The 23267-nt window shown below is 40.7% G+C and overlaps 1 protein-coding gene and 1 non-coding gene across 2 annotated transcripts in view; one reads left to right on the top strand and one right to left on the bottom strand.

The window, feature by feature from the left end:
* The window catches only part of Majin (membrane anchored junction protein), a 45818-nt gene that overhangs the window by 5224 nt on the left and 17327 nt on the right, over window positions 1-23267 (bottom strand). Inside the window, exons 3-6 of the mRNA XM_078045641.1 lie at window positions 11618-11735; window positions 7683-7728; window positions 2569-2660; window positions 993-1056 (exon numbers count right to left, since the gene is read on the bottom strand). Coding sequence (XP_077901767.1) covers window positions 993-1056; window positions 2569-2660; window positions 7683-7728; window positions 11618-11718 — 303 coding nt within the window. The 5' untranslated portion in view covers window positions 11719-11735. The remainder of the gene's footprint in view (window positions 1-992; window positions 1057-2568; window positions 2661-7682; window positions 7729-11617; window positions 11736-23267) is intronic.
* On the top strand, window positions 5814-5947 carry LOC120890144 (small nucleolar RNA SNORA72). The gene has a single exon (XR_005734393.1). It is a non-coding gene; the product is annotated as a small nucleolar RNA SNORA72 (small nucleolar RNA).

The raw sequence follows: 23267 nt of genomic DNA, 5'->3' as shown, positions 1-23267 counted from the left end.
TCTATAAGTAACTATCCGCCTGGCCTGACACTGCTGGTGTTTTTAGGGGAGCACACAGTATTCCTGGCACTTGGCACACAGCAGACACAGTGAAAATTCGTTGAATTCATGCACATGTGCTCCATAGCTGATCATGTTATAGGTCCTGGGAAGGTGAAGGAAATGAGTTGGTAGTGTTTGGAAACTTAGGGTCAGAGCTACTTTGGACACATGAAGTGAAAAGAAAAGAGGAAAGATCTATAAGGCAGGTATAACAGCTAATAGCTATTTAAAGAGGGAAAGAAATGTAAAAAGGCACTGCTTTAGGGCTGGGGTTGTGGCTCAGTGGTAAAGTACTTCCCTCACATGTGTGAGGCACTGGGTTTGATTCTCAGCACTGCATATAAAAAATGAATAAAATAAAGTCCATCAACAACTAAAAATAATATTTTAAAAAATGGGCACTACTTTAGAGACTATTATGAGAAAAAAGCCTTGAAATGGAGGAGAAGCAGATATATGAATATTCAAATGGGGAACAGACTCCATAAGTAGAATCAAACCAAATGGTCAGGGGCCAGCACATCACTGCTTCAGAGATTTTCTCTTACCAATTTCCAATGCTGATAAATGTCTAGCTCATCTGTTAAAATTAGACATTCCCAGACTCAGACTCCAGTGTAGATGAAAGCAAAAAGTTTTCTAAAGAGAAAGTTCTACACTGGATTCCACCTCTATTTAATACAGACCTATTTTCTTACTTCAACAGGAAAGTACAAGCAGCTGCTTTCTAAGCTGAGAAGACAGATGTTTTAACAAAAGGATTCATCCACATGTATATTATGCAGCCACTTTGGGGATGGGTTGTGGCAAGGGGGAAATAGCTGAAAGTGTTCTGCAGACAGTGAAACCTGAGAATGCTCTCAGTCAGTTCCATCTGCAGTAATGGGAACCTTGCCCTGCAGAAGAGCAGGAGCAGCCAGGAACCTCAAAGCCTCCATTTTGGTGCTCACCTTCCTGGTTTCCATATGGGGCTTCTTTTTGCTGCTTTCTTGACTAGAAGTCCCTATCTTGGCCCTGAGTGGGGGAAAAAGCCCAGAAAATGTTACTGGCAGTGACAACATTACCACATTCTAGCAAATGTGGCCCAAATGAATATTTCAGCAGGTTGGCTATTTTTATACCACTCCTGGCTGGCAGGAAAAATTGTGTGGCCAAATTTTCTTTGGGTGCTGTTTTAATTCACAGTAGAATCCCATTTGAGACACTTAAGGATATGAGGTTTGAAAAAGGGAAAATGTGACTGACAGTAGGTTTTTAGATTCTGAGATACTTGATTGAGCATCAAAACCCAGAGAAAGGGAAAATCTGAGGCCTCATCTCTGTGGAAAATTCATTCAAATGGAACACAGCAAAGCTTCATTCCCTCGAGTACCCTCACATCGCCCTAGGTTGGAAAGGAACTCTTAGCTCTGCTCTTCCAACGTGTACACCCGGAAGGCACAGGGCAGCTCCTTTGTGGTCTACTCTAGGAACCCACATGGTCCCAGGAAAAGAGCAACTGCTTTCTTTGAACCCGGGTGAAAGCATTGTGGGCTGGGCAGCAAACCACACCTTGGACTATTCCAGCAGGCCTCTCGGGGATGCTAATAAGGAAGACCAAACTATCTTACAGACTCTTTTTATCCCTGAAAATTAAATGATCATAAGTAGCCTTCACAATAGCAACTTCAACATTCCACCTCATAACTGATGTACTCAACATTCCACCAACAAGTGATATGTAATAATTGATACTTCACCTAATAATTGATACTCACCCTAATAATTGATACAAACCCTTTTGCAAGCATTTATATTTCTCTCTGGACTACCTTTAAGGTTCTAAGAGCTTGCTGCTCACTAAGTAAAACAGAATAATTATATTTTATTTTATTCTCTTTTTGTTTTTGGATAATGTTCTGACTTCATAATTTCATGCCCTTCAACTGGGCCTTCTATAATGCTGCCATAGTAAGCATTCACTTGTAGCAGGGGTTTACTTGAAACTTACATGTTCTTTTTTCTTTTTCCCCAATTTTCTTCTCCCTGATCTTCTCCTTCCTGATCTCTCCTCCCTAATCTCATTTTTTCTGAGTCACCTCTTTAAAAGTCCTCTGTTTCTGAGGATGGGCAGAATCACAGCCTTTGGAAGAGGAAATTCCCTGTGTTTCTCTTTTGTTAACAAAGCAATAAACCTTCTTTTTCCTTTTTCTCAAGACCTTGTTTTCATTATTGGATTGGTGTCAAGGACGAGGACCAAGCTTTTGGTTATATACTGACTGCATTGAAGTCAGTTCTACAGATCCAATTGTATTTCCTCTCAGCCTTCATCTTGAACAGAACAATCCTACTTTACTGAGAAAGGGAATGCGTTCAAATTACATCATAAATATCAACTCGCTTCCTTTCCTTAGCCCACTCACTGGAATAGGCAGGTACTATTGAAACCCCCCAAAAGAAAGTGATTTGCCCAAGAACAGAACCCACTGCAGCCTAGGTGGCAAAGCCTGCCTAGGAGGAGGCAGCCTCGCAGACCCTGCCACTGACCTGTGCAGCCCCGTCCTGCTGGGGGAGCTTGGCTCTTCCACAAGTCCTCGTTTCCTCACGGAGGCTCCTGCTGCTCTCTTCTCAGTTAGAAGCTTCAGGGAAGAACCAGATTTCTGTGAGCCTCCTTTTCCAGAGTGTCTCACATTCAAGAGGGTATCATGGAAGGGTGCTCCCCATCTTTTTTTTTTCTTAATATTTTTTATTTGGACACAATGCACCTTTATTTTATTTATTTTTATGTGGGTGCTGAGGATCAAACCCAGCACCCTGCATGTGCTAGACAAACGCCCTACTGCTGAGCCACAACCCCAGGCCCAGGAGCTCCCCATCTTTAACCTGCCAAAGGCAACTTTATTTTTTTGGCAATGCTGGGGATGGAACCCGGGGCTGCATGTTAGGCAAGTGCTCTACCACTGAGCTACAGTTTCAGCCTTCAAAGGCAACTTTTATCAACAGTTTTGTAGCAAAGATAGATAGATGTTCTGTTAGAGACATGGTCTCTGAAATCTAGCCAAGGGGACATATAGGGTCTCCTGCCTACAATTCTGATGGGACCCAGGCAGTGACCAATCAGCAAAGTCTGAGGAAGTCAAAAGCAGCACTTTGGGGAAAATGGGAGGTGATTACAGTGATTTTAATTTTGTACAAAAAGGGCAAACTTACCAATTCAAGAGGAGTGTCATTTATTGGTTTCCCTACAATAGGAAATTTAAATGTCATAATGGATCAAAACTTGTTTTGCCTAAATTTCTGGCTACTATTTATTTCTCAGAATTGGCCCCAGACAAAACCTCCCCATGTACCCTTCTCCCTTCCACCTGGCACCACTTTCCCTAAAACAGTATCTTCAAATTCTCTTCCTCCACTACTCCAGAAGGATTGTCATCTACAAGTTGAAATGGGTTTGATTCACATTATATTTAAAGATATATCACTTAAAAGGGGATATCCTCATTATAAAAGAAAAACTGTGACTTTAGGCATCAATGACAAATGAACTAGAGAGATACTTGAAGCAAGGCCTTTGCACCCTTTTTAAAACACACTAGCACGTGTTTTCTTGTCCCTCAATAAATAAAATTAGCCATGGCCCTCAGATATTAAAAACTGGGAGATACCTTTAAGACAACCCTAAGGTGAGTCACTGGATACTCAAAAGTGAAGAAAGTGTTTATAGAAGACTCACCTTCTATTGAGTCTGACTTTGTATATTCCACCTATCAGTATTTATATTGTCAATCTTTTTAACAACTCGTGAAGTGGTACTAGTATTTTTCTTCACCATTTCACAAAGGAGGCACAGAAAGACTAATTCATCAAAGGTCATACAGCTATTAAGTATCAAAAGCCACGGATCTGAACCAGGCTTTGGAGAACGTGATCCTGGCTTCTTCAAGGCAGTTGGGGCCCAGTCTGCAGACCCTTTCACCATATTCAGCTTGTATTGCTAATGGCTTTCTTCTCTGCCACCCTCAGTCCTCTCATGCTACTTACCAGGTGACAGGTTTTCTTGAAACCATTTCATCTCCACATATAGAGTGAAAACAAAAGGGTAGGGGATCAAGATGATTTCTCCATGTTTGAATTTCAGGTGGGAAACTCTCTCCCACTTGCTTTTATCTGGGAAATGGTGCTAAGGAGTGAGGACAGATGACAGCTGCATTCCCTGAGGACTACTTTAAGGACTAGATTCCCTGCCCCTTTCCATGACCCACCCTCCAAACTGCATATGGTTCTGTTGTTTCCACTGGAATCTACAATGGGAGCTATAGCTCATGATAGCCAGAAAAGAAAGGATACAGGGAAACACAATGAAGTGTTCTGTAACAAAGGGTTGCAGATTGTCCAAGTTTCCCAAGACTGCACGGATGGAATCCTGAAAAAGATATGTGAAATGACTTCAATACTGTCAAATCTCATCCAATCTTTCCATTTATATTTTTCACTGCTTCTCACATACCCTGTCTTCTAACAAAACTGAACTATTTTCTATTCCCTAAATGTGCCTTCTGTCTCTCCACTTCTGTCCTTTTCCTGTTCCCTCTGCCTGAAATGGGCTCTCTACCCATCAGTACACCTGTACATATCCTACCTTTCCTGTAAGGTACAGTTCAAAAGTTATCTCCTCCAGAAAGCTTTCTCAAATTGTAATTAACGGTTGTCCCAAACTTAACAGTAGTTAGCCTGGGGCCTCTATTACATTTCACATACATCATACACATGTTTTATTTTCCTTAATGGGAGATCTAATTGAAGTTGAATACACAACTGATTTATCTTAGCATCCCTTCTCCGGTATCTACCATAGGAGGTGATGCAGAACAAGTTCTTAACAAATGGATATGCAAATGAATAATACCAATATTTATCAATATATAGTTATTTTGCTTCTGCTTAAATCAAACCTTTTCTTCTACTCTCTTTAAATCTTAATTGATTAGTTTCTAGTTAACAGTGATTATTAGTTTATGCTAATTAAACACTTGGATATTATAAAAAGACTGCTGGATTTCTACAGGAAAAAAGTGAGGGCTGGGGATGTGGCTCAAGCAGTAGTGCGCTTGCCTGGCATGCGTGTGGCCCCGGTTCGATCCTCAGCGCCACATACAAACAAAGATGTTGTATCGGCCAAAAACTAAAAATAAATAAATATTAAAAAATTCTCTCTCTCTCTCTCTCTCTTATAAAAAAAAAGTGAATTTCAGTTCCAGTTCTGTCATTTCACCTCTCCAAACCTCATTTTCCTCCTGTTTGGGCTCTCAGAAGTAAGAAACTGTGTCATTGGCTGGGCGCAGTAATGCACACCTATAATCCCAGTGACTTGGGAGGCTGAGGCAGATGGCTCACAAGTTCAAAGCCAGCCTCAGCAACTTAGCAAGGCTCTAAGCAACTTAGTGAGACCCTGCCTCAAAAAAAAAAAAAAAACATATATATATATATAAAAGACTGGGGATGTGGCTCAGTGGTTAAGTGCCCCTGGATTCAATCTCTGGTACCCCTCATCCCCCCAAAAAAAGGAACTGTTGTTGTTTATCTTTGTATTCTCTGTAGGAGCATGGTGTCTTGCTTATAACAGCTAATTTTATTCAATAATTACTATGGCAGGTGATTGTTTATATATATGTATCAACTTAACACTCATAAACTCTCTATGAGATAGGCAGCTCTATTATTCCCATTTTACAGATAAAGAAACAGAGATAAAGAGAGGTGAAAAACACTTATTCAAGATTTACCCAGTTGGTCTGCGAACATTCTCGCTGTTCTGATTTTTGTAATAATCAGGGCAGGCTAAACATTCGCTATATTAAGGCCATGCACGGTGTCCCCAGACCTAGTTCTTTCCCTGGGTCTGGTTTTATAAGTGCTGGTGATAAACCCAATCTGATTTACAATATGACCATTTTGTATTACCATATTATGACTATGATTCTACATTATCTTGATCCACCTTTTGAAAAATGATAGTACAGCTAGTGGGGTAACTTGCAAATAATCAATACTAAGTTGCAGACTTGTCTAAAAGAACATGTAAACAAAATACAGAAATTTTATTACTACCAGTTGCCATTAAATGTATTGTAAAATTACTGTTTTTATTTTCTAGGTGATTCTGATATCATTAGAAGCATGCCAGAACAGACTAGTGAAAAGTAAAACGTGTAAAATTTTTCTTTAATAAAACTTGGCAGAGTGTGTTTTAAAAACAAACAAACAAACAAACAAAAAAAAAGATTTACCCAGTTGGAAATGATGGAGCCAGGATCTAAGCCCAAGCAGCACATATGCCAGGCGAGTGCACTACCACTTGAGCCACATCTCCAGCCCCCCCTGAGATTCTTAATACAATATAGAAATATATGTAAATACTCTCTGGCTACTACTTAAAGGGCTGCTGGTAGGCACTGCATACATCTATTCCTAATCCTTATCACAATCTTGAAAATAGGCATCACTTATTAACCTTATTTGATAGGTAAGGGAACAGACTTAGAAAGAGTAGGTAACTTGCCTCAAGTCACATACCTATGTTTGAATAGAACAACTAGATTTCAAATTCAGGTTCTCAAGTCTGTGCTCCCTCCACCCACTATGCTGTCTTGAGCTTTTCTCTGTCCAAATTAACTGAAGCAAAGTAACATAAAGTTTGCTCTGCTCAGAATTTTAAAAAGCAGAAAAATTTCACGGTTATATATGGAAATAACTGTTATTTATAATGATGTCCTTGAGGCCTTGTAAAATCCTAATGTATCTTTTAACATGTAGTTTGAGAGCCACAGGAACTTTTAAGGCTATGACTTAAAGATATGCTTTCTTGGAGTTCTGTGGTAAAGTGCATTTAATATATTATAATTCTTTGCAATGTGGAAGTATATCTTAGTAAGTCACTTGTCCTAAATCCCTGAGTTCTGAAGTTAGAAGAGGATAAATGAGTTCTGACCTCTTGTTTTACAGATGAGGCAATTGGAATCCAGATTGGCAAATGATCTGCCAAGGGTCACACTGTTTATTAGTGTGACTAAAGCAGGACTAGACTCTAAAGCCCCCAGAATTCCAACTCATCCAATGCTTTCACCAATTTACAAAACTGCCCACCTGCTCAGTTGTCTTTTGGCTGGAAAGCCTAAAACTAGAGGAGCTGGGTAGAAAAGAAATGAAAATGAAATGGGAATAAAGCAACTGCAAATGTTTCTAATTAAAATAAAGACAGCAACCTTATCTATGTATTTACAGTTGAATTTCCTGGACGTCAAGTACCAGGCAGTGGTTGGGATAAGGTTTCCCAGAGTCCTGGAAGGTGGCAGGGCTCCTGAAGTCTTCTATGTGCCAGCCCCCACAAAAGGGTGTGTGTGTGTCTGGGAACTCTGGTGGAAACAAAGTAACTCTCAGCCTCAAAGGTGCTGACAATTCAACTAGAATTGAGAAAGGATATGGGCTTTAAATTTTCCTAGAAAAACAGTAAAGTCTCTTTGCAGAGGAAACGTAGGAGGAGAAGCCAAGTTATCAAGTGGAGTTTGTGACTCAGTTTGTAGGAAATAATTAGAAGTCTGGATGTGGATGTATCCTTGGAGGAAAGAATAACTTTCCCAGAAGTTGTCTGCTTCTTTCCTCACCTCCAGCTCCTGGACGATGACGTCCTTATTTTCTATCTCTTCTCCTCTAGAAGGTAAACAGATAAATGATGACTAACAAGGAAAGGTCTGGCAAGAACAGATTTTGGTCTACTCTTTAAATAGCTGAAGAGACATGAATACATAACAATTGTGTGTGCTGAGGCTGTTGCTCAGGGGGAAGAAGTGATCACCTAGGTGGTGTGGTCTGAGCATGGTAAAAAGTTGTACCAAAATGTCTTCTTGGTTGACCTGCCGAGATCTGAAATCCCTGCTGTGACAGCTAATAATTCATTAGTCCAATTGCCCTCCAAGTGTGGTTTGGGGGGTCCTAGGGGTCCTCAAAACTTTTTGAGGTGTGTCTAAGAGCAAATCTACTTTTATACTACTACTAAACTGTTATTTGCCTTTACAATTTTTCATTCCTACATTAATGCAAAAGCAACAGTGACAAAACTGCTGGTGCTCTGGCACAAATCTAGCTAGCTGCACTAAGCTGTACCAGCAATCACAGTAATTATTACTGCCACATGGGAGAAAAAAATCCAGTTTCCTGTAATACCCTTGAGAAAGCAATAAAAAATAATTATAGAAAACCTCAACCCTTGACTACATCTCTTTTTTTATCTTCAAACTTATATAAATTTATTTTAGCTGATATATAAAAACAAAAATTGTACTTATGTGACATTTTGATACATGTATGGGTTGTACAGTGTTTAAGTCAGAGTAAACATATCCATCTCTTCATTTATCATTTATTTATAGAGAAAACATTCAAAATAACTTCTTTTAGCTTTTTGACACATACACAGTACATGACAGTACCTTTTAAAACATGTTATGTGATAACACAGGAAGTATGCATAAAGTTTTTCTTTTGCTTACCAGAATATACCATCAATATATAATGGCTGACTTGAGGAAAAGCACTCATGTGATTCTTTTTTTTTTTTTTTTAAAGAGAGAGTGAGAGAGGAGAGAGAGAGAGAATTTTTAATATTTATTTTTTAGTTCTCGGCGGACACAACATCTTTGTTGGTATGTGGCGCTGAGGATCGAACCCGGGCAGCACGCATGCCAGGCGAGCGCGCTACCTCTTGAGCCACATCCCCAGCCCCTCATGTGATTCTTTAAGTTGTCAAACTGAATGAGCTGCTTTTTCCATGAAATTATTTTACTTGAATGATCAGCTAACAAACAAACTATGGTTGTTATTCAGACTTGGGAGTTTGATAGACATTTTCTCAAAAATGAATAAAGTAAGTATGTCAACTCAAGGGAAACAACTGACAGTATTTGTTGTCAATGGTATATCTGGGGCTCTCAAGAGAAATTTTGAATTTTGGAAAACTTCTATTCACCATTGTAAGTTTGACAGTGTCAATCTGATAAGATTGGTAGTGACATTATTTTTTTTTATATTATATAATGAAATGTGTCAACTTTTGGAAGATCTGAGGAGGTCGGTGAATCAAAACTTTCTAGGGGCCGGGGTTGTGGTTCAGTGGTAGAGAGAGCACTTGCCTTGCTTGCGGGAGGCACTGGGTTTGATCCCCAGCACAACAGAAAAATAAACAAATAAAATAAAGGTACTATGTCCATCTAAAACTAAAAAAATATTTAAAAAAATACCAAATGACCAATGGAATTCATCATATTATAATATCATGCTAAATACAACATCCATTCTAAAAAAAAAAAAACAAGATAGGCCAATGGATTTTAACATAAGAGTTCAAAAAGTTCACTGTTATAATTTCAGATTTCACATTGCAACTAACATTAGGGGGAAAAATACCCTACCATTTGAAAAAACCACAAAATACCACTTGTCCATGTTTTTGTTTTTGTTTTGTGGTGCTGGGGATGGAACTCAGAGCCCTGTGCATGCTATATACCCCAACTCAATCAAGTTTAGATGTAGGATCAAAGAAGAATATCTATGATGATTTGAAAGGGCTATTATTATGTTTCTACCTACCTTTCCCAACTACAAACTTATGAGTTGGTCTTTTTTTTTAATATCAACAAAAACAATGCAACAGACTGAATGTGGAAGTAGATATGGTAATACAGCTAACAGGCTCAGACACTAATATATTTGCAGAAATGTAAAATGATGCCAATCTTCTCACCATTTTTTTTTCACTTTAGAAAATATTTTAAAATAAAAACACATGAAAATTTCATGGATATATCATTTTAAAATTAATACATTTAACAAATTTACCATTTATTCATTTTGAAGCATATAACTCACTGGTATCACTTCTATAATGTGGTATTGTAACAGTGGTCCATTTTATGCTTTGAATATAGTCCCTGCTGCCCTGCCCCTGCAACTTATTTTAAAAATAGACATTTCTTTCTTTTCCTTTCTCCCCTCTCCTCCCTGATCTCTCCCCCTCCCTAATCTCAAGGGAGATAAGATTACCTTTTTCCCATCCCAGGTAGAGTTATCTGTCCCAGAGTACACACTCACCACAGGAATGAAGTAATCCAGATTTGGGGGATGGCACCAGAAGATATCAGAAATGACTATCTCCCAAATTAACAAGTGAATTACAACTCCCACAGAGAAGTGTGGAATATAGCTTTTAAGTCACCTCTTTAAAAACCCCCTGTTCCTGCTGATGGGCAGAATCACAACCTTTGGGACAGGAGTCCCTGTGTTTCTCCTTTACTAGCAAAGCAATAAATCTTTTTCCTTTTTCTCAAAACTGTATCCTTGGGACTGGGATTGTGGCTCAGTGGTAGAGAGCTTGCTTAGCATGCGTGAGGCACTGGGTTCGATCCTCAGCAACACATAAAAATAAAATAAAGGTATTGTGTCCACCTACATCTGGAGAATAAATGTTTTAAAAAAATGTATCCTTGTTATTGGATTGGCACTGGGGACAAAGATTGAGCTTTCGGAAACAGTATGACCATCACTACTATTTCCAAAATTTTCTATCATCCCAAGCAGAAACACTGCTCAAGCACTAAGTCTCCATTCTTCCCTCCTCCCAGCCCCCATGTCCTCTAATCTACTTTCTGTCTCTGAATTTCCATTTTATACAAATGGAATCATACAATATTTGTCCTTTTTTTTTCACTTAGCATATGCTTCAAAAATTATCCTCCTTATACATATATCACAACTTCATTCTTTTTTGCAATTTCTTTTTATGGACTACAGATAATCCATTGTGCATATATACCATTTTTTTATTCATTTATTCACTGATGGACACTTGGGTTGTTTCCACCTTCTGGCTACTGTGACCAATGCTGCTATAAGCACCATTTTACAAGTTGTCCGAGTCTCTGTTTTCAATTCTAGGAGTATAATTGCTGGTCATATGGTAATTATGTTTTAAATTTTTGATAAACTGCCAATCTGTTTTCTATAGCAGCTGCACCATTTTACATTCCCACCAGCAATTTACAAGGGTTCCAAATTTTTTCACATCTTTGCCAACAGTGTTACCTTCTGCTTTTTTTTTTTTTTTTTTTTTTTTTAGCCATGCTGGCAGGTATATTGTGGTTTTGATATGTAGTTCCCCAGTGATTAATGATATTGGGAATCTTTTCATAAGCTGCTGGCCATTTGTATATCTTCTTTGGAGAAATGCCTATTCAAGCCCATTGTCTGTTTTCTAGTTGGATTGTTTATTTTTCTGTTGTTTAGTTGTAAGTGTTCTCTATATATTTTGAATATTAAGCCCTGATCAGATATATGATTTGCAAATATTTTTTTCCATGCTGTGGGTTGCCTTTTACTCAGTTAGGTACTTTTTATTAGATCCAAACCATAACAGAGAATCCTATAATATGCTAATCTAACAACTGGATGGCAGTCTCCTGAACAGAATGAAGACAAAGAGGGGATGAGCCTGGAAGAATATACTAATTTGGGCTTACACAGGCTACCCTCCTATCTTGAAAATTACCTGATGCTGTTGCCATATCTGATTTTGAATTTGTACACGTTGGGTCCTGCGTGAAGAAACCTCGTCTCTGGAAATGGGTAGGTAAAAGGTTTTAAACTCATTGCTTCCAAATGGTAGCCTAAATGAAGTAGAAATAACATAGAGAATTATTAAAAGGGAAAATATTGTTCCTTGCATATGGGAAAGGAAGCTTATTCAATCTGTAGTATCTCTTCTCAAGTAAAATGCCCAACACTTAGTACCATTGCCCTTGTACCAGGCTCAGTTCTGCTATTAGTCATTGGGACTATTCTCCTACCTGCATGGGGAAGATTCATGGTGTGTTGGGATATCTCTGCTTGAAAGCAAAAGACCAGAATGCAAGTTTTGTTGTTTATCTTATGGCCTTGTGCAAACTACTTCTCTTCCATAGACTAATGATGCTAATATCTGTCTTGATTATTCACAAAGTTATGGTTACAATGAAATATTTCTCCCAAATATTTCTCTTTTTTTTTTAGAGAGAGAGAGAGAGAGAGAATATTTTAATATTTATTTTTTAGTTATTGGCGGACACAACATCTTTGTTTGTATGTGGTGCTAAGGATCAAACCCGGGCCGCAGGCAAGCGCGCTACTACTTGAGCCACATCCCCAGCCCCCAAATATTTCTCGAATCTATTATCCTTCCCTATTCCCACTTCTCCTGGAACCTAGGTGGGTATGAAGAGGCTCAAGTTAAATAATGAGATAATTCAGAGGATACATCAATAATAGGCATAATGAGAAGGACCTCTGCCATTAATTTGAGATGAAATTAAGGAATTAGCACAGCTCCCTGACACAGCCAATGCAACAGATAAGGATGTACACACTAAGGTTTCCCTGTCTTGTAAGAAATCCCTGCCTCTCAATTATTCTTCCTCTCTATCACTTGTGAGGCTTCCCTAAGCCCCAAGAGTGCCTACTATATCCCTAGCACTACTACTTTTATTTTTCTAATTCCAGAATCTCTGACCACCTAAGTTAAATTCCACAGGGAACTCAGTAAAGGGGTAAAATGATATGGGGAGGATGGCACACTGCTTCTCCAAGAAGGCATCTGCATGTGCTCAAAGGTACACTGTGATTTTTGTCACTAGGGCTTTGTTGTGACACTTTAGAGAGATAATAAACCTTGCATTCCTTTTGTCTCTTCATATGGAACTTTAAATAATGAGTAGAGAAAGAGGTCTGGAATTCTAAAGGATCAAAGCTACCTGTATACAACACAAGGTATTGATTTCAGAGAGAGCTGAGATAGAGTAAACAGAATAGGTACAATGTAAGATGAATCTGAGTTTGAATCTCAGATCCAGTGACCCCTTTAATTTCTCTGAGCCTTGGTTTTCTTACACAACAACAAACAACAATGACTTTTTTTCTTTTTTTTTAAAGTCAGGGGTTCACTGTATTGTCCAGGCTGCCCTGAACTCCCTGGGCTCAAGCAATCCTCACACCTCAGCCTCCCAAGGAGCTGAGATTATAGGAATGTACCACTGTACCCAGCTAACAACTTTTGCCATGCCCTATTCTAATTGCTGTATATATTATCTTATTTCATCTTCACAAAAAAATTATGAGCTAAGTAGTCTAAATTTTATAAATGAGGAAACTGAGGCACTGAGAGTTGATATTGGAATAGCACATAGCTATGAATATTGGAATCTGGATTCAGACTTAAGTATAGATCCATTAACTACTCTGCCAGTGGAATATCTGGGGAATATTAGGAGGAAAAACAAGTTAATAAACAAAATAATTTTGCAAGTAGTAAAATATCATTCACACATAAAGGACTATTTCCATTATTCTTCCTTTCATATTACCCTAATGTCATTTCTACTTTGCAGGGAAAACTCTTGTATGTTGAAGTCAGCAGATCTTTGGGCCCAAATAATGGAATTTCCCATAGTTTCCAAAGTTTAAGTCTGGGTTGCCAGTAAGGAGAGACTCCAGGGTCTGATCTCGGCTCTGTGGGATTAGAATGAAAGGAGAGTGGAGCCAGAATTCATGGGACTATTTAGACTAAAATTGCAGTCAAAACTAAAAAGTAGTTGATGCCAAGTCCAAAGTCGCTGGAGTGAAAATATTGTTTATATCCTAAGAAAAAAACTTGCTGATGCTCTTTGTCCAGGGTATAGCAGGAGCTCAAATCTAGATTTGATAGAGTTTTGGTGCCAAATGAGTTTTCTATGTAGTAGGCAGGGAGCCACCTGGTGAGACTTAGTTGCTGCCACAGAATTTTAGCCCTGTTATTCAGAGTTCTTCCAAGATGTAGTCACCTGGGGCCTGGGGGCATCAGAGCAAAAGAAATGAAGAACATTTGCTGGATGTGACAATCTAGAGAGGAAATGTCACATGCTACACCATAGCTGGCTGTTGGAAAGAAGAAAAAACAACCTACTTCTAGCTGGGGCCTGTTCCTGTTAATTGCTGGCTGCCCACTTCAGAAACAAACAGCACACGCTAATTACCTCATGTGAAAATAAAGATTAGACAGCATAATCCAAAACAACAACATAGTAGTAATGGTTCAAAGATTTCACAGGATTATTTTCCAACATTTTCTACTGTAGCCATGGTGACATTATGTCCCAGTAATTGAGTTGATATTAACTTGCAGAAAAAGGTCAGATTCTAGACTCATTTTTATTTATTTAATTAATTTATTTATTTTTATTTATTTATTTTATTTGTTTAGTTCTTGGCAGACACAACATCTTTGTTGGTATGTGGTGCTGAGGATCGAACCCGGGTCACACGCATGCCAGGCGAGCGCGCTACTGCTTGAGCCACATCCCCAGCCCCCTAGACTCATTTTTAGGTGACCACAAATCATGATGGCTTTTAAGCAAATGAAGAGAAATTATAGAATGGGATGGTACAAAAGACATAAGATTTAAAATTGGGGGCTGGGGATGTGGCTCAAGCGGTAGCGCGCTCGCCTGGCATGTGTGCTGCCCGGGTTCGATCCTCAGCACCACATACAGACAAAGATGTTGTGTCCGCCGAGAACTAAAAAATAAATATTAAAATTCTCTCTCTCTCTCTCTCTCTCTCACTCTCTCTTTAAAAAAAAAATAAGAAAAAAAAAAGATTTAAAATTGGAAGACCAAGGCTTAAGTTCTACTTTTGCCCCTCATTAGTCATTAGCAAATCAATTAGTCTTTTCATTTCTTAGTTTCTACATCTACAATGGGAATTGCACCTACCCCTGGACTGTTGCAGGAATTAAATAAGATAGTGTGGTAAGCAGCTACTCCACAAATTCCAGAGTATAATATAAAATACCAGCTATTATGATAGATTTGAAGAGTTTCTTTCTGAATGCTTTACAAGAAAAGTGAATCCAAGAAAGCAAAGTTGATTAGCTTTAACCTCAGTGTAAAATCTGACAAATCCCAGCCTAGAATCTTTCCTTGAAAATACCCAAGTGGGGCTGGGGATGTGGCTCAAGCGGTAGCGCGCTCGCCTGGCATGCGTGCGGCCCAGGTTCGATCCTCAGCACCACATACCAACAAAGATGTTGTGTCCGCCGAGAACTAAAAAATAAATATTAAAAAATTATCTCTCACTTTTTTTTTTAAAAAAAGATGAAGATTCATCAACTCTAAAAAATCTTTAAAAAGAATAAAAAAAGAAATTACTCAAGTTTTAGATTTAAAAGACACACAGAGCCAGGCATGGTGATGCACACCTATAATCCATTACTTGGGAGGCTGAGGCAGAAGGATTGCAAGTTTGAGGCCAGCCTTGGCAATTCAGTAAGACCTGGTCTCAAAATAAAAATTAAAAAAGGGGGGCTGGGGATGTGGCTCAAGTGGTAGCGCGCTCGCCTGACGTGCGTGTGGCCCGGGTTCAATCCTCAGCACCACATACAAACAAAGATGTTGTGTCCGCCGAGAACTAAGAAAAAATAAATAAATATTAAAATTTAAAAAAAAAATAAAAAAGGGCTGGGGATGTAGCTCAGTGGTAAAGTGCCCCTGAGTTCAATTCCTGGTATCAAGGGGAAAAAAAAAATGAAAGTAACAACTTCCACAAAGTCACATAATCCAGTATGGACCCAGGAATAGTCCCTCAAGATTGTCAACCCTCTGGTCTCTGCATTTTCCCATTACAACTATCATCTTGTCATTTTAATCTACAACCTGTTCACACTCATGACTGATGATCCCAGGCAAATTCATTCTGGACAAAGATATTGAAACAAAATATGAACTTTTCTGATGAATGGTTCATAGGATTATAATTTGGAATGTAAACTCTTTTTTGTCTTCAAGTTCCATTTTCAAAAGGAACTATTCTGTTTCTTCACAATGCAGGGTGATAAGGATAACTAATAAAAGTGTATAATTGCTCACTGAAGTACTTAGCACATAGGTTACCCAATAAGGAAGTCATATGTGTGTATGTGTATATATGTGTATATGTAATATATAACACATATTATACACACACACATATATGTGTATATATTTTGCATGGGGGGGGCGGTGGGTACAGGAGTTGAACCCAGGGACTTATTCTTGCTAGTTAAGTGCTTTACCACTGAACCACACCCCAAGCCCAAGAATTTTTTTTTTTTAAACAAAGCATTAAGATACAAGACAGGAAGAGATTGATGAGGCTACTTCCAAGCTTACTGACATCATTCTGTTTTCTCAAAGCTTTTCTCCCCCTTTCTGGTAAGATGTAACCTTTAAAATGCCACTGGCATTCGTGCAGGAATAGATTTGCCCTTGGACCTGTTTCAGGTTTTGTTTGGGGGAGGAGGGAGAGTAATTAAACTTAATAGGAAGAGAACTCTCACATAAAATCAAAAAATCTTAGTGGATATCTCAATAAACCAGAAATGAATCTAAATTAACCTCTTAAATTACTCTTCACACCTAAGTGCATCTTCTACTTCCATCTTAACCCTAAAAGTTAATGAAAAACTTGCTTTGGTCAATAGATCCAGGATTGTGCTCTTTATCCAAAAAATCAGTGGTTCCTCATCTCAAGACCCACCTAGCAGTCGTGACTTGTCACATGAAAATCATCAACCACTGCATTAGCATTCACACCACCCTGAACTCACTAAGAATCCTACCAACCCCAGGAACCCAAAAGGCATTTGGATGTAAAATTGCAGGCAGTGAGGGACATTTTATTTTATAGTTATACCACTGGGTGACCTGCCCTGAAGGATTACATGTAGGGAGAAGATTAATAATGAACAGGAAGGGGGGCTGGAGTTGTGGCTCAGTGGTAGAGCACTTGCCTCACACTCGTGAGTCCCTGAGTTAGATCCTCAGCACCACAAAAAAATAAATAAGTAAAATAATGGTATTGTGTCCAACTACAATTGAAAAATAAATATTTAAAACAAACAAATAAATAAATAAAAATAAAGATATTGTGTCCATCTACAAGTTTTTTAAATGAAAAGAAAAAAAAGCAGTATCAATAGTTTCAAAAGGGCAAGTGGTGGAAAGAATATCCTCAGTTGAAGAGAAAGGAAGCATCTTTTACAACATCGAGCTATAAACTGAGCCTATAATGCACATACCTCAATAGTCTTAGTGGCAGAAGATACAGGGAAGTGTAAAAAGAAGCCTCCAACATATATTTTATTCTTGGCATGAAACAATGGTAGATTCTGAGGAAATTAATAAGAAAAAAAAATGCTGGGTGAAGTGGGGCAGGCATGTAATCCCAGGGACTTCGAAGGCTGAGGCAGAAATAACACAAATTCTAAGCCTCCCAGGTAATTTAGTGAGACCCTGTATATTACCTTACAAACTGACCTAGACTCAACATTAGCTGTAATTCTTCATATTTTACCACTTCAGCATAATGAATTAGGCTAATAATTGAAAAGAAACAGAAAGTTTTGCACTCTGAAAGACCATCAGACCACAGGGATCTGACATCGAATAGGGCTTACCCAGGAAAAAAACAAAACACAACCCTCTTTCTTTCTTCTTTCTTTTGCAGTGCTAGAGATTGAACTCAGGGCCTCATACACACCAGGCAAATGGTCTACCACTAGTTACACCCTCAGCCCCCCGCAATATCTTATTTATAAAGCACTTTTAATTTATACATAATGCTTTCAAATGATCCAAAATTTTCTACTGAAGTAGGCAGGGCAGATTCAGATAGCACTTATGCTCATGCTCAGTGTGTGTGTGTTTTTTTTTTAACTTTTACTCAAATTTGATTATTTCAATCTTGTGTTCAGTTAACATTTATTCCTTTGGTTCACAAATACCTGCATCCCCACTCTGTGCCAGAAACGAAGAACTGGAGGTAAAGACAATAAGGTCTTGATCTTTGCTTGCAAAGAGCTTACAAATGGTTTTAACAGCTACATACAAAGAGGGTGATGTGGAAAAATCAGAGAATCCTAACATACACTGGAGTCAGGGAAGCCCAGTGGGGTTTTTTATTTTTTTATTTTTTGGACTAGGGATTGAACTCCAGGGGCACTCAACCACTGAGCCACATCCCAGCTCTATTTTGTATTTGATTTAGAGCAGGGATCACTGAGTTGCTAAGTGCCTTGCCATTGCTGAGACTGGTGAACTTGCAATCCTCCTGTCTCAGCCTCCGGAACTGCTGGGATTACAGGTGTGTGCTACCACACCCAGCTGGGAAGCCCACTCTTAAGGGAATCATTTCTGAGCATCAAGTAGAGAGGCACAAATGGTGACTAGGTATGGGGTCTGGGTTCCAACAAGAAATAGCATGTACAAGAGTCCTCAGTTAGGAGAAAGCATGGAACACTCAGAAGTACAGTAACCTGGAACATAGTGTGCACGTGCTGAGTCAGATTAGCTGTGAATTAGTTGTCATACAGCTTGAGAACCTACTGTGCACTGGGCTCTGTTCTGGGAACTGATATAGTAGGTAACAAGAGAGATATGATTTTTCATCTCTAATGGCTTACATTAAAGGAGGTGTGGAGAACAACAATAAGCACACAAAAATTTAAATTATTTGAGTAGTATGAAAAAAACATATTTTGTGGATATGTGTGTTGGTACCATGGATTGAACACAGGGGCACTCCATTAAAATGGCCACATACCCAGCCATTTTAATTTTATCTTGAGATGGGGGTCTTGCTAAGTTGCTGAGGTTGGCCTCAAACTTGCAATCCTCCTGCCTCCATCTTCTGACATGCTGGGACTATGGGGATGTGCCACCTCACCTGGTTTAAAATAGGCTTTTAAAGTAGAGTCATTAGGAGACTGCTTTAATGTGGCCAGTGAGGGATTTTCAGAGATCACAAGAGACGAGGCCATAATGGAAAAGAAACAACCATGCAAAGATCAGGAGAAAAAGCATCCCAAGTAGAAAACACAGCAAGCACAGATGCTCTGTGATGGGCAGTTTAAGGGACAGAAAGGTCAGTTTGACAAGAAATTAGAGAATGAAGACAGAGTAGAAGGAGACAAAGTCAGGGTGTTAGGCAGAAGCCAGACCATGCAAAGCTTATAAGTCATTGTAAAAAGCCCAGAGTTTATGCTAAGGGCTTTATAAAGGGGAGAGAAATGGTTTGTTTTAGAAATTACATAAATATCTGGTTGCTAAAAGGAAGAAAACTGTAAGGCAACAAGATCAGAAACAGGGAGATCAGTTAGGAAACTGCTGTAGTATTCTAGGAGAAAGATGCTATTGACGTGGACTTTGGGTTTTATAAGTCATGGTTGAATTTGAGGTGCATTTTACATTAACTCATAGATTTTTATGGGACTCTAGGATGACTCTTAGCAATTAGCTGGATAGTGGTACATATCCTTTACTGAGACGGGGAAGATTCTAGGAAAAAAAGATTGGGGTGTAGAATCAATAGTTCTGTTTTGGTTAAGTCTGAGAAGCTCTATTAGACATCCAAACGGTTATGATAAGGAGGAAGACTCTTTGTGTGCAAGGGATGGAAACCAGGATGGAAATATAAATTTGAGTCATCAGTGTTTAGAAGGCATTTGAAGCTACTGAAATGGATGAGATCATCTAGGAAGAAAGCAGAGAGAAAGGATGACAGCCTTCCTCATAAGCTGAAATTGTGCAGAAGATCCTAAGAGAAATCAGAAGGCACTGAAGGGAATAAAGAAAAAAAAATGACACATCCAGAAAGCTGTTAATGTGGGAAACAACTCAGAACAAGAGAGGAGAGGGGACCAGCAAGGAGACTCTAGCAGCTTCAGGGAGAAGCTTACTGTGGCTTGGACTATGGTGATATAAGTGGAGATGAAGAAAGGTGGATCTGATTGGCAAGATGCCTCGGAAGATGCCCAATTTGGTGACTTTTTGGGGAGGTAACAGTCCACAGTGACTCCCAGTGAGCTAAGTGACCCCTCCTTAAAAAAAAAAAAAAAAGCCTGGGAAAGTTTATTGTTGTTTTCAGTTCTTGGCAGTGCTTGAACCCACGGCCTCATGCATGCTAAGCACTTGCTCTACCTTTGGGCTACACCCCTGAGGACCAAAAGCCAAATGTGGAGGGGAGGATGCTGAGTTCACATTTGGACATGCCCAGCTTCCAGGTGCCCACGAGATACGGTACACTGTTGGGCACTGTGGTTTCCTACCTGCAGGCCTGCAAATGAACTAGAGATGAGAAAAGTCGAGGGTGGTCAGCACAGTGCACCGGGCCTGCATCTGTCTGTCTACCTTTCCAGATGCCAAGATTCTACCTTTCCAGCCCGCCTCCTGGGAGCTGAACGAAGATCTCAGGGAGAACCATGACTCAAATATTTACTCCCCAGGTGCAATCAGGCATTTGAAAGCCAGAGATTCATTCGGATCATCAAGACATGATGTGACAGGAAACGTTTCAATGGAAGAAGTCTCATGTTCATGGCAACTGCTAAGCCTGACCTAGAGGTTGTAGATGGATCAAAGGAGCCCTTCTCCCAGGCGGGAGTTTCTGGGTGCGGGGAGCGGGGGGCCTCGGAGGGCTGGGTGGGCAGCAGCACGCGGGTCCCTCGCCAGCCGTGCCCGCGCTGCCCACGGCGCCCTGCAGCATCCCTGGGGCGACAGGGTGACCTCTCAGGAGGCTGCCGAGGGTGAGGCCGCGCCGCGGTTAAAGAGTCACAAAGCCGACCTCGCGGGGGACACCGGGGCGCGGGCCGCGGGCCATTACCTCAGCCCCCGGCAGCTACGAGCTCAACCAGGCTCTCGCGCACTGACTAGGCGTCCGCCGCGCCTCAGGAAAGTGGCCACGGACCGTGGAGTATCGGCTAAGAAACGCTCTCTGAAAAGGGCAGACGCCGACCTCGAGCCAAGCCACATTCGACGCTCAGTCGCTCAGGCCTCCGCCCGGCCCTACGCGCATGCGCAGCTGGACATCTCACCCCACCCACGCCGGGCGCGCCCAGATCGCGGTCTGCGCGTGCGCCAGCAGAGCCCCTGCAGGAAGCCCAGCTGGAGTTGCACGTGTCCCACCTACCTGTCAGATCAGGTAGTCCAGACATGGTTCAGTTGCTCCTAACCTTATCCACCGACTTTTTTGTGTGTGGTGTCCGCAGTACTGGGGGTTGACTCAGGGATGCTGTGCTACGGAGGCCACATCTCCAGCCCTTTTTTAATTTTGAAACCGGTCACACTAAATTGCCAGGGCTGTTTGAACTTGCAAACTGGCATGCGCTAGGTCCCTGGCGAATCCTGTCGGGTAGAGGTGGCTGCAGGGGGTGGGGTGGGGAGCTCCTGTGTGCAATGCATTGTGCAAGTCTCTGCCTGTGCCTGTTGTCTTTTAATCCTTACCATCGTGCTCTAAGGCAGAACTTAATGCCCCAATTTGAAGGACACCCAGAAATGGGAGCACGAGGACGTGAACACAGTTTGTGTGATTACAAAGACCAAGGAACTTTCCCTTCCACTTCCTATTGATAAGTTCTGACTGTGTTGTGACTTACCAAGTAATTTGGCTCCCACGCCCGCCGGGTGTGCAGGCTTGGTGATGACGGACCTGTGCACTTGGGTGATCTCTGCAGCCACATATATAAGCCCGTGCGGTTTCCTCTTCGTGGACTGCCTCCCCCTACCACTTTATAAAGTCCTACTCCCATTCCCAGGTAGTAAATGTTGTACATCTTTTTTTGTTGTTGTTGTTTTGACCACAAATGGTCCTCGCCTGATAAGAGGAAAAGGTGAGAAGATAAGGGTGGAGACCACCAGACTAGATGTTTTGAACCCCAAGGTAGATGATATCATGGAGAAATCCTGTGGTAGCTGATAAGTATTAGAAGGGAGGGTGAAAAGCCCCCAAATTTAATATAAATAATAGAGCTAATGATTAGGGATTCAGCCAGCCGAAACAAGGATGCAGTCTAGCTGGAGAGCCTAATGAGGACCTGGACTGACATCCCATCACTTGTCCTTGTTTCCTGACCCTCTGTGTGATCCTCACTGCTCTCCAACCCTACCGCCTCGTCTGGACCTTAGTGAGAGCCTCGCCTTCTCCCTAAGACCCTCTCCTCTACTGGTCGGTCCAGTCGTCTACTCCATGCAGGAAAAGCCTGCCTTGGTTCTGGACCTGGTCACCGTGGTCTGAGTGAGTGTGCATCTGCTGGACACAAAGCCTAAGGCTTAAGACTTTTGAACTTAGCCTGCAGAGGAAATGTCTGTCATGAGCCTGTCATGATTAAGTGTGTTTGCAGTGCTTAGAATTAATCTAGAATTGTTTGCTGTGAATTGATTATGTCTATTGCAGTGCCCAGCATTAAGGATTGTTGTTTTCTTGATTAAGAACCTATAGAGTGAAATGGTATTGAGTAATTTGAGTGAATAGAGCATTGAAAGGGGCAGAAGCGTGTAGAATTCTTTATTCCTCCCTTCGACTGCATACGTTGCAATTTTGCCCCCTCACCGTAGCAACTCCCTGAAAAGTGAGTACACTGTGTGCACTGAGGCTAATGCAGTTGTGGCCAGGGGCAGCTCCTGGGTGTGACCTTGCCTGGCACAGAGTAAAAGTTGCCCAAGTCAATAGGACTTGGGTCTCAGCACAGGACAATCTCCCAGCCGCTGTTGGGTGTGTGTCACTTGTAGTCATCATCCTGGGAACTAGAAGAAGGACCCTTCTTGGGTGGGTGAAGGACCCAGGCTTCTGAATACAGTATTTAGTTTTAAATGTAAAATTATTTGGGATGTAAGAAAAGCAGCAGGAAGGGGCTGGGGTTGTGGCTCAGTGGTAGAGTGCTTGCCTAGCAAGTGCGAAGCCCTGGGTTTGATCCTCAGCACTACATATAAATAAAATAAAGGTATTATGTACAACTACAACTAAAAATAATTTTTTTTAAAGAAGAGAAATGAAAGCAGCAGGAAGGGAGACCAGAGTGGAAAGTTACAAGTAGTTAACACCAGAGTATGGAAAGTCACCACCCCTTGACAAACAGGAGGTGAGGGGTAAGGGACTGGCCTGACCAGCAGAAACAGAGTGAGTATGTGCCAAGATGCACTCACTCCTAGAAGGCTTTCCCAACCACAAGAGAACAAAGGGAGATGGGGACAACTATTGGCATCAGATCAATATTGGCCTCAGATTTGCCATTTTAGGTCGGGAGCCACTGTATCTAGAGGCTCCAAAGTTTGGATTCTGAGGCAAAGCTGCTTAATTTCCCATAAGAACATGTGCCCGCT

The sequence above is a fragment of the Ictidomys tridecemlineatus genome, chromosome 4, assembly GCF_052094955.1.
Source record: "Ictidomys tridecemlineatus isolate mIctTri1 chromosome 4, mIctTri1.hap1, whole genome shotgun sequence".
NCBI classification, from domain to species: Eukaryota; Metazoa; Chordata; class Mammalia; order Rodentia; family Sciuridae; genus Ictidomys; species Ictidomys tridecemlineatus.
This window is presented reverse-complemented; position numbering and strand designations above follow the sequence as displayed.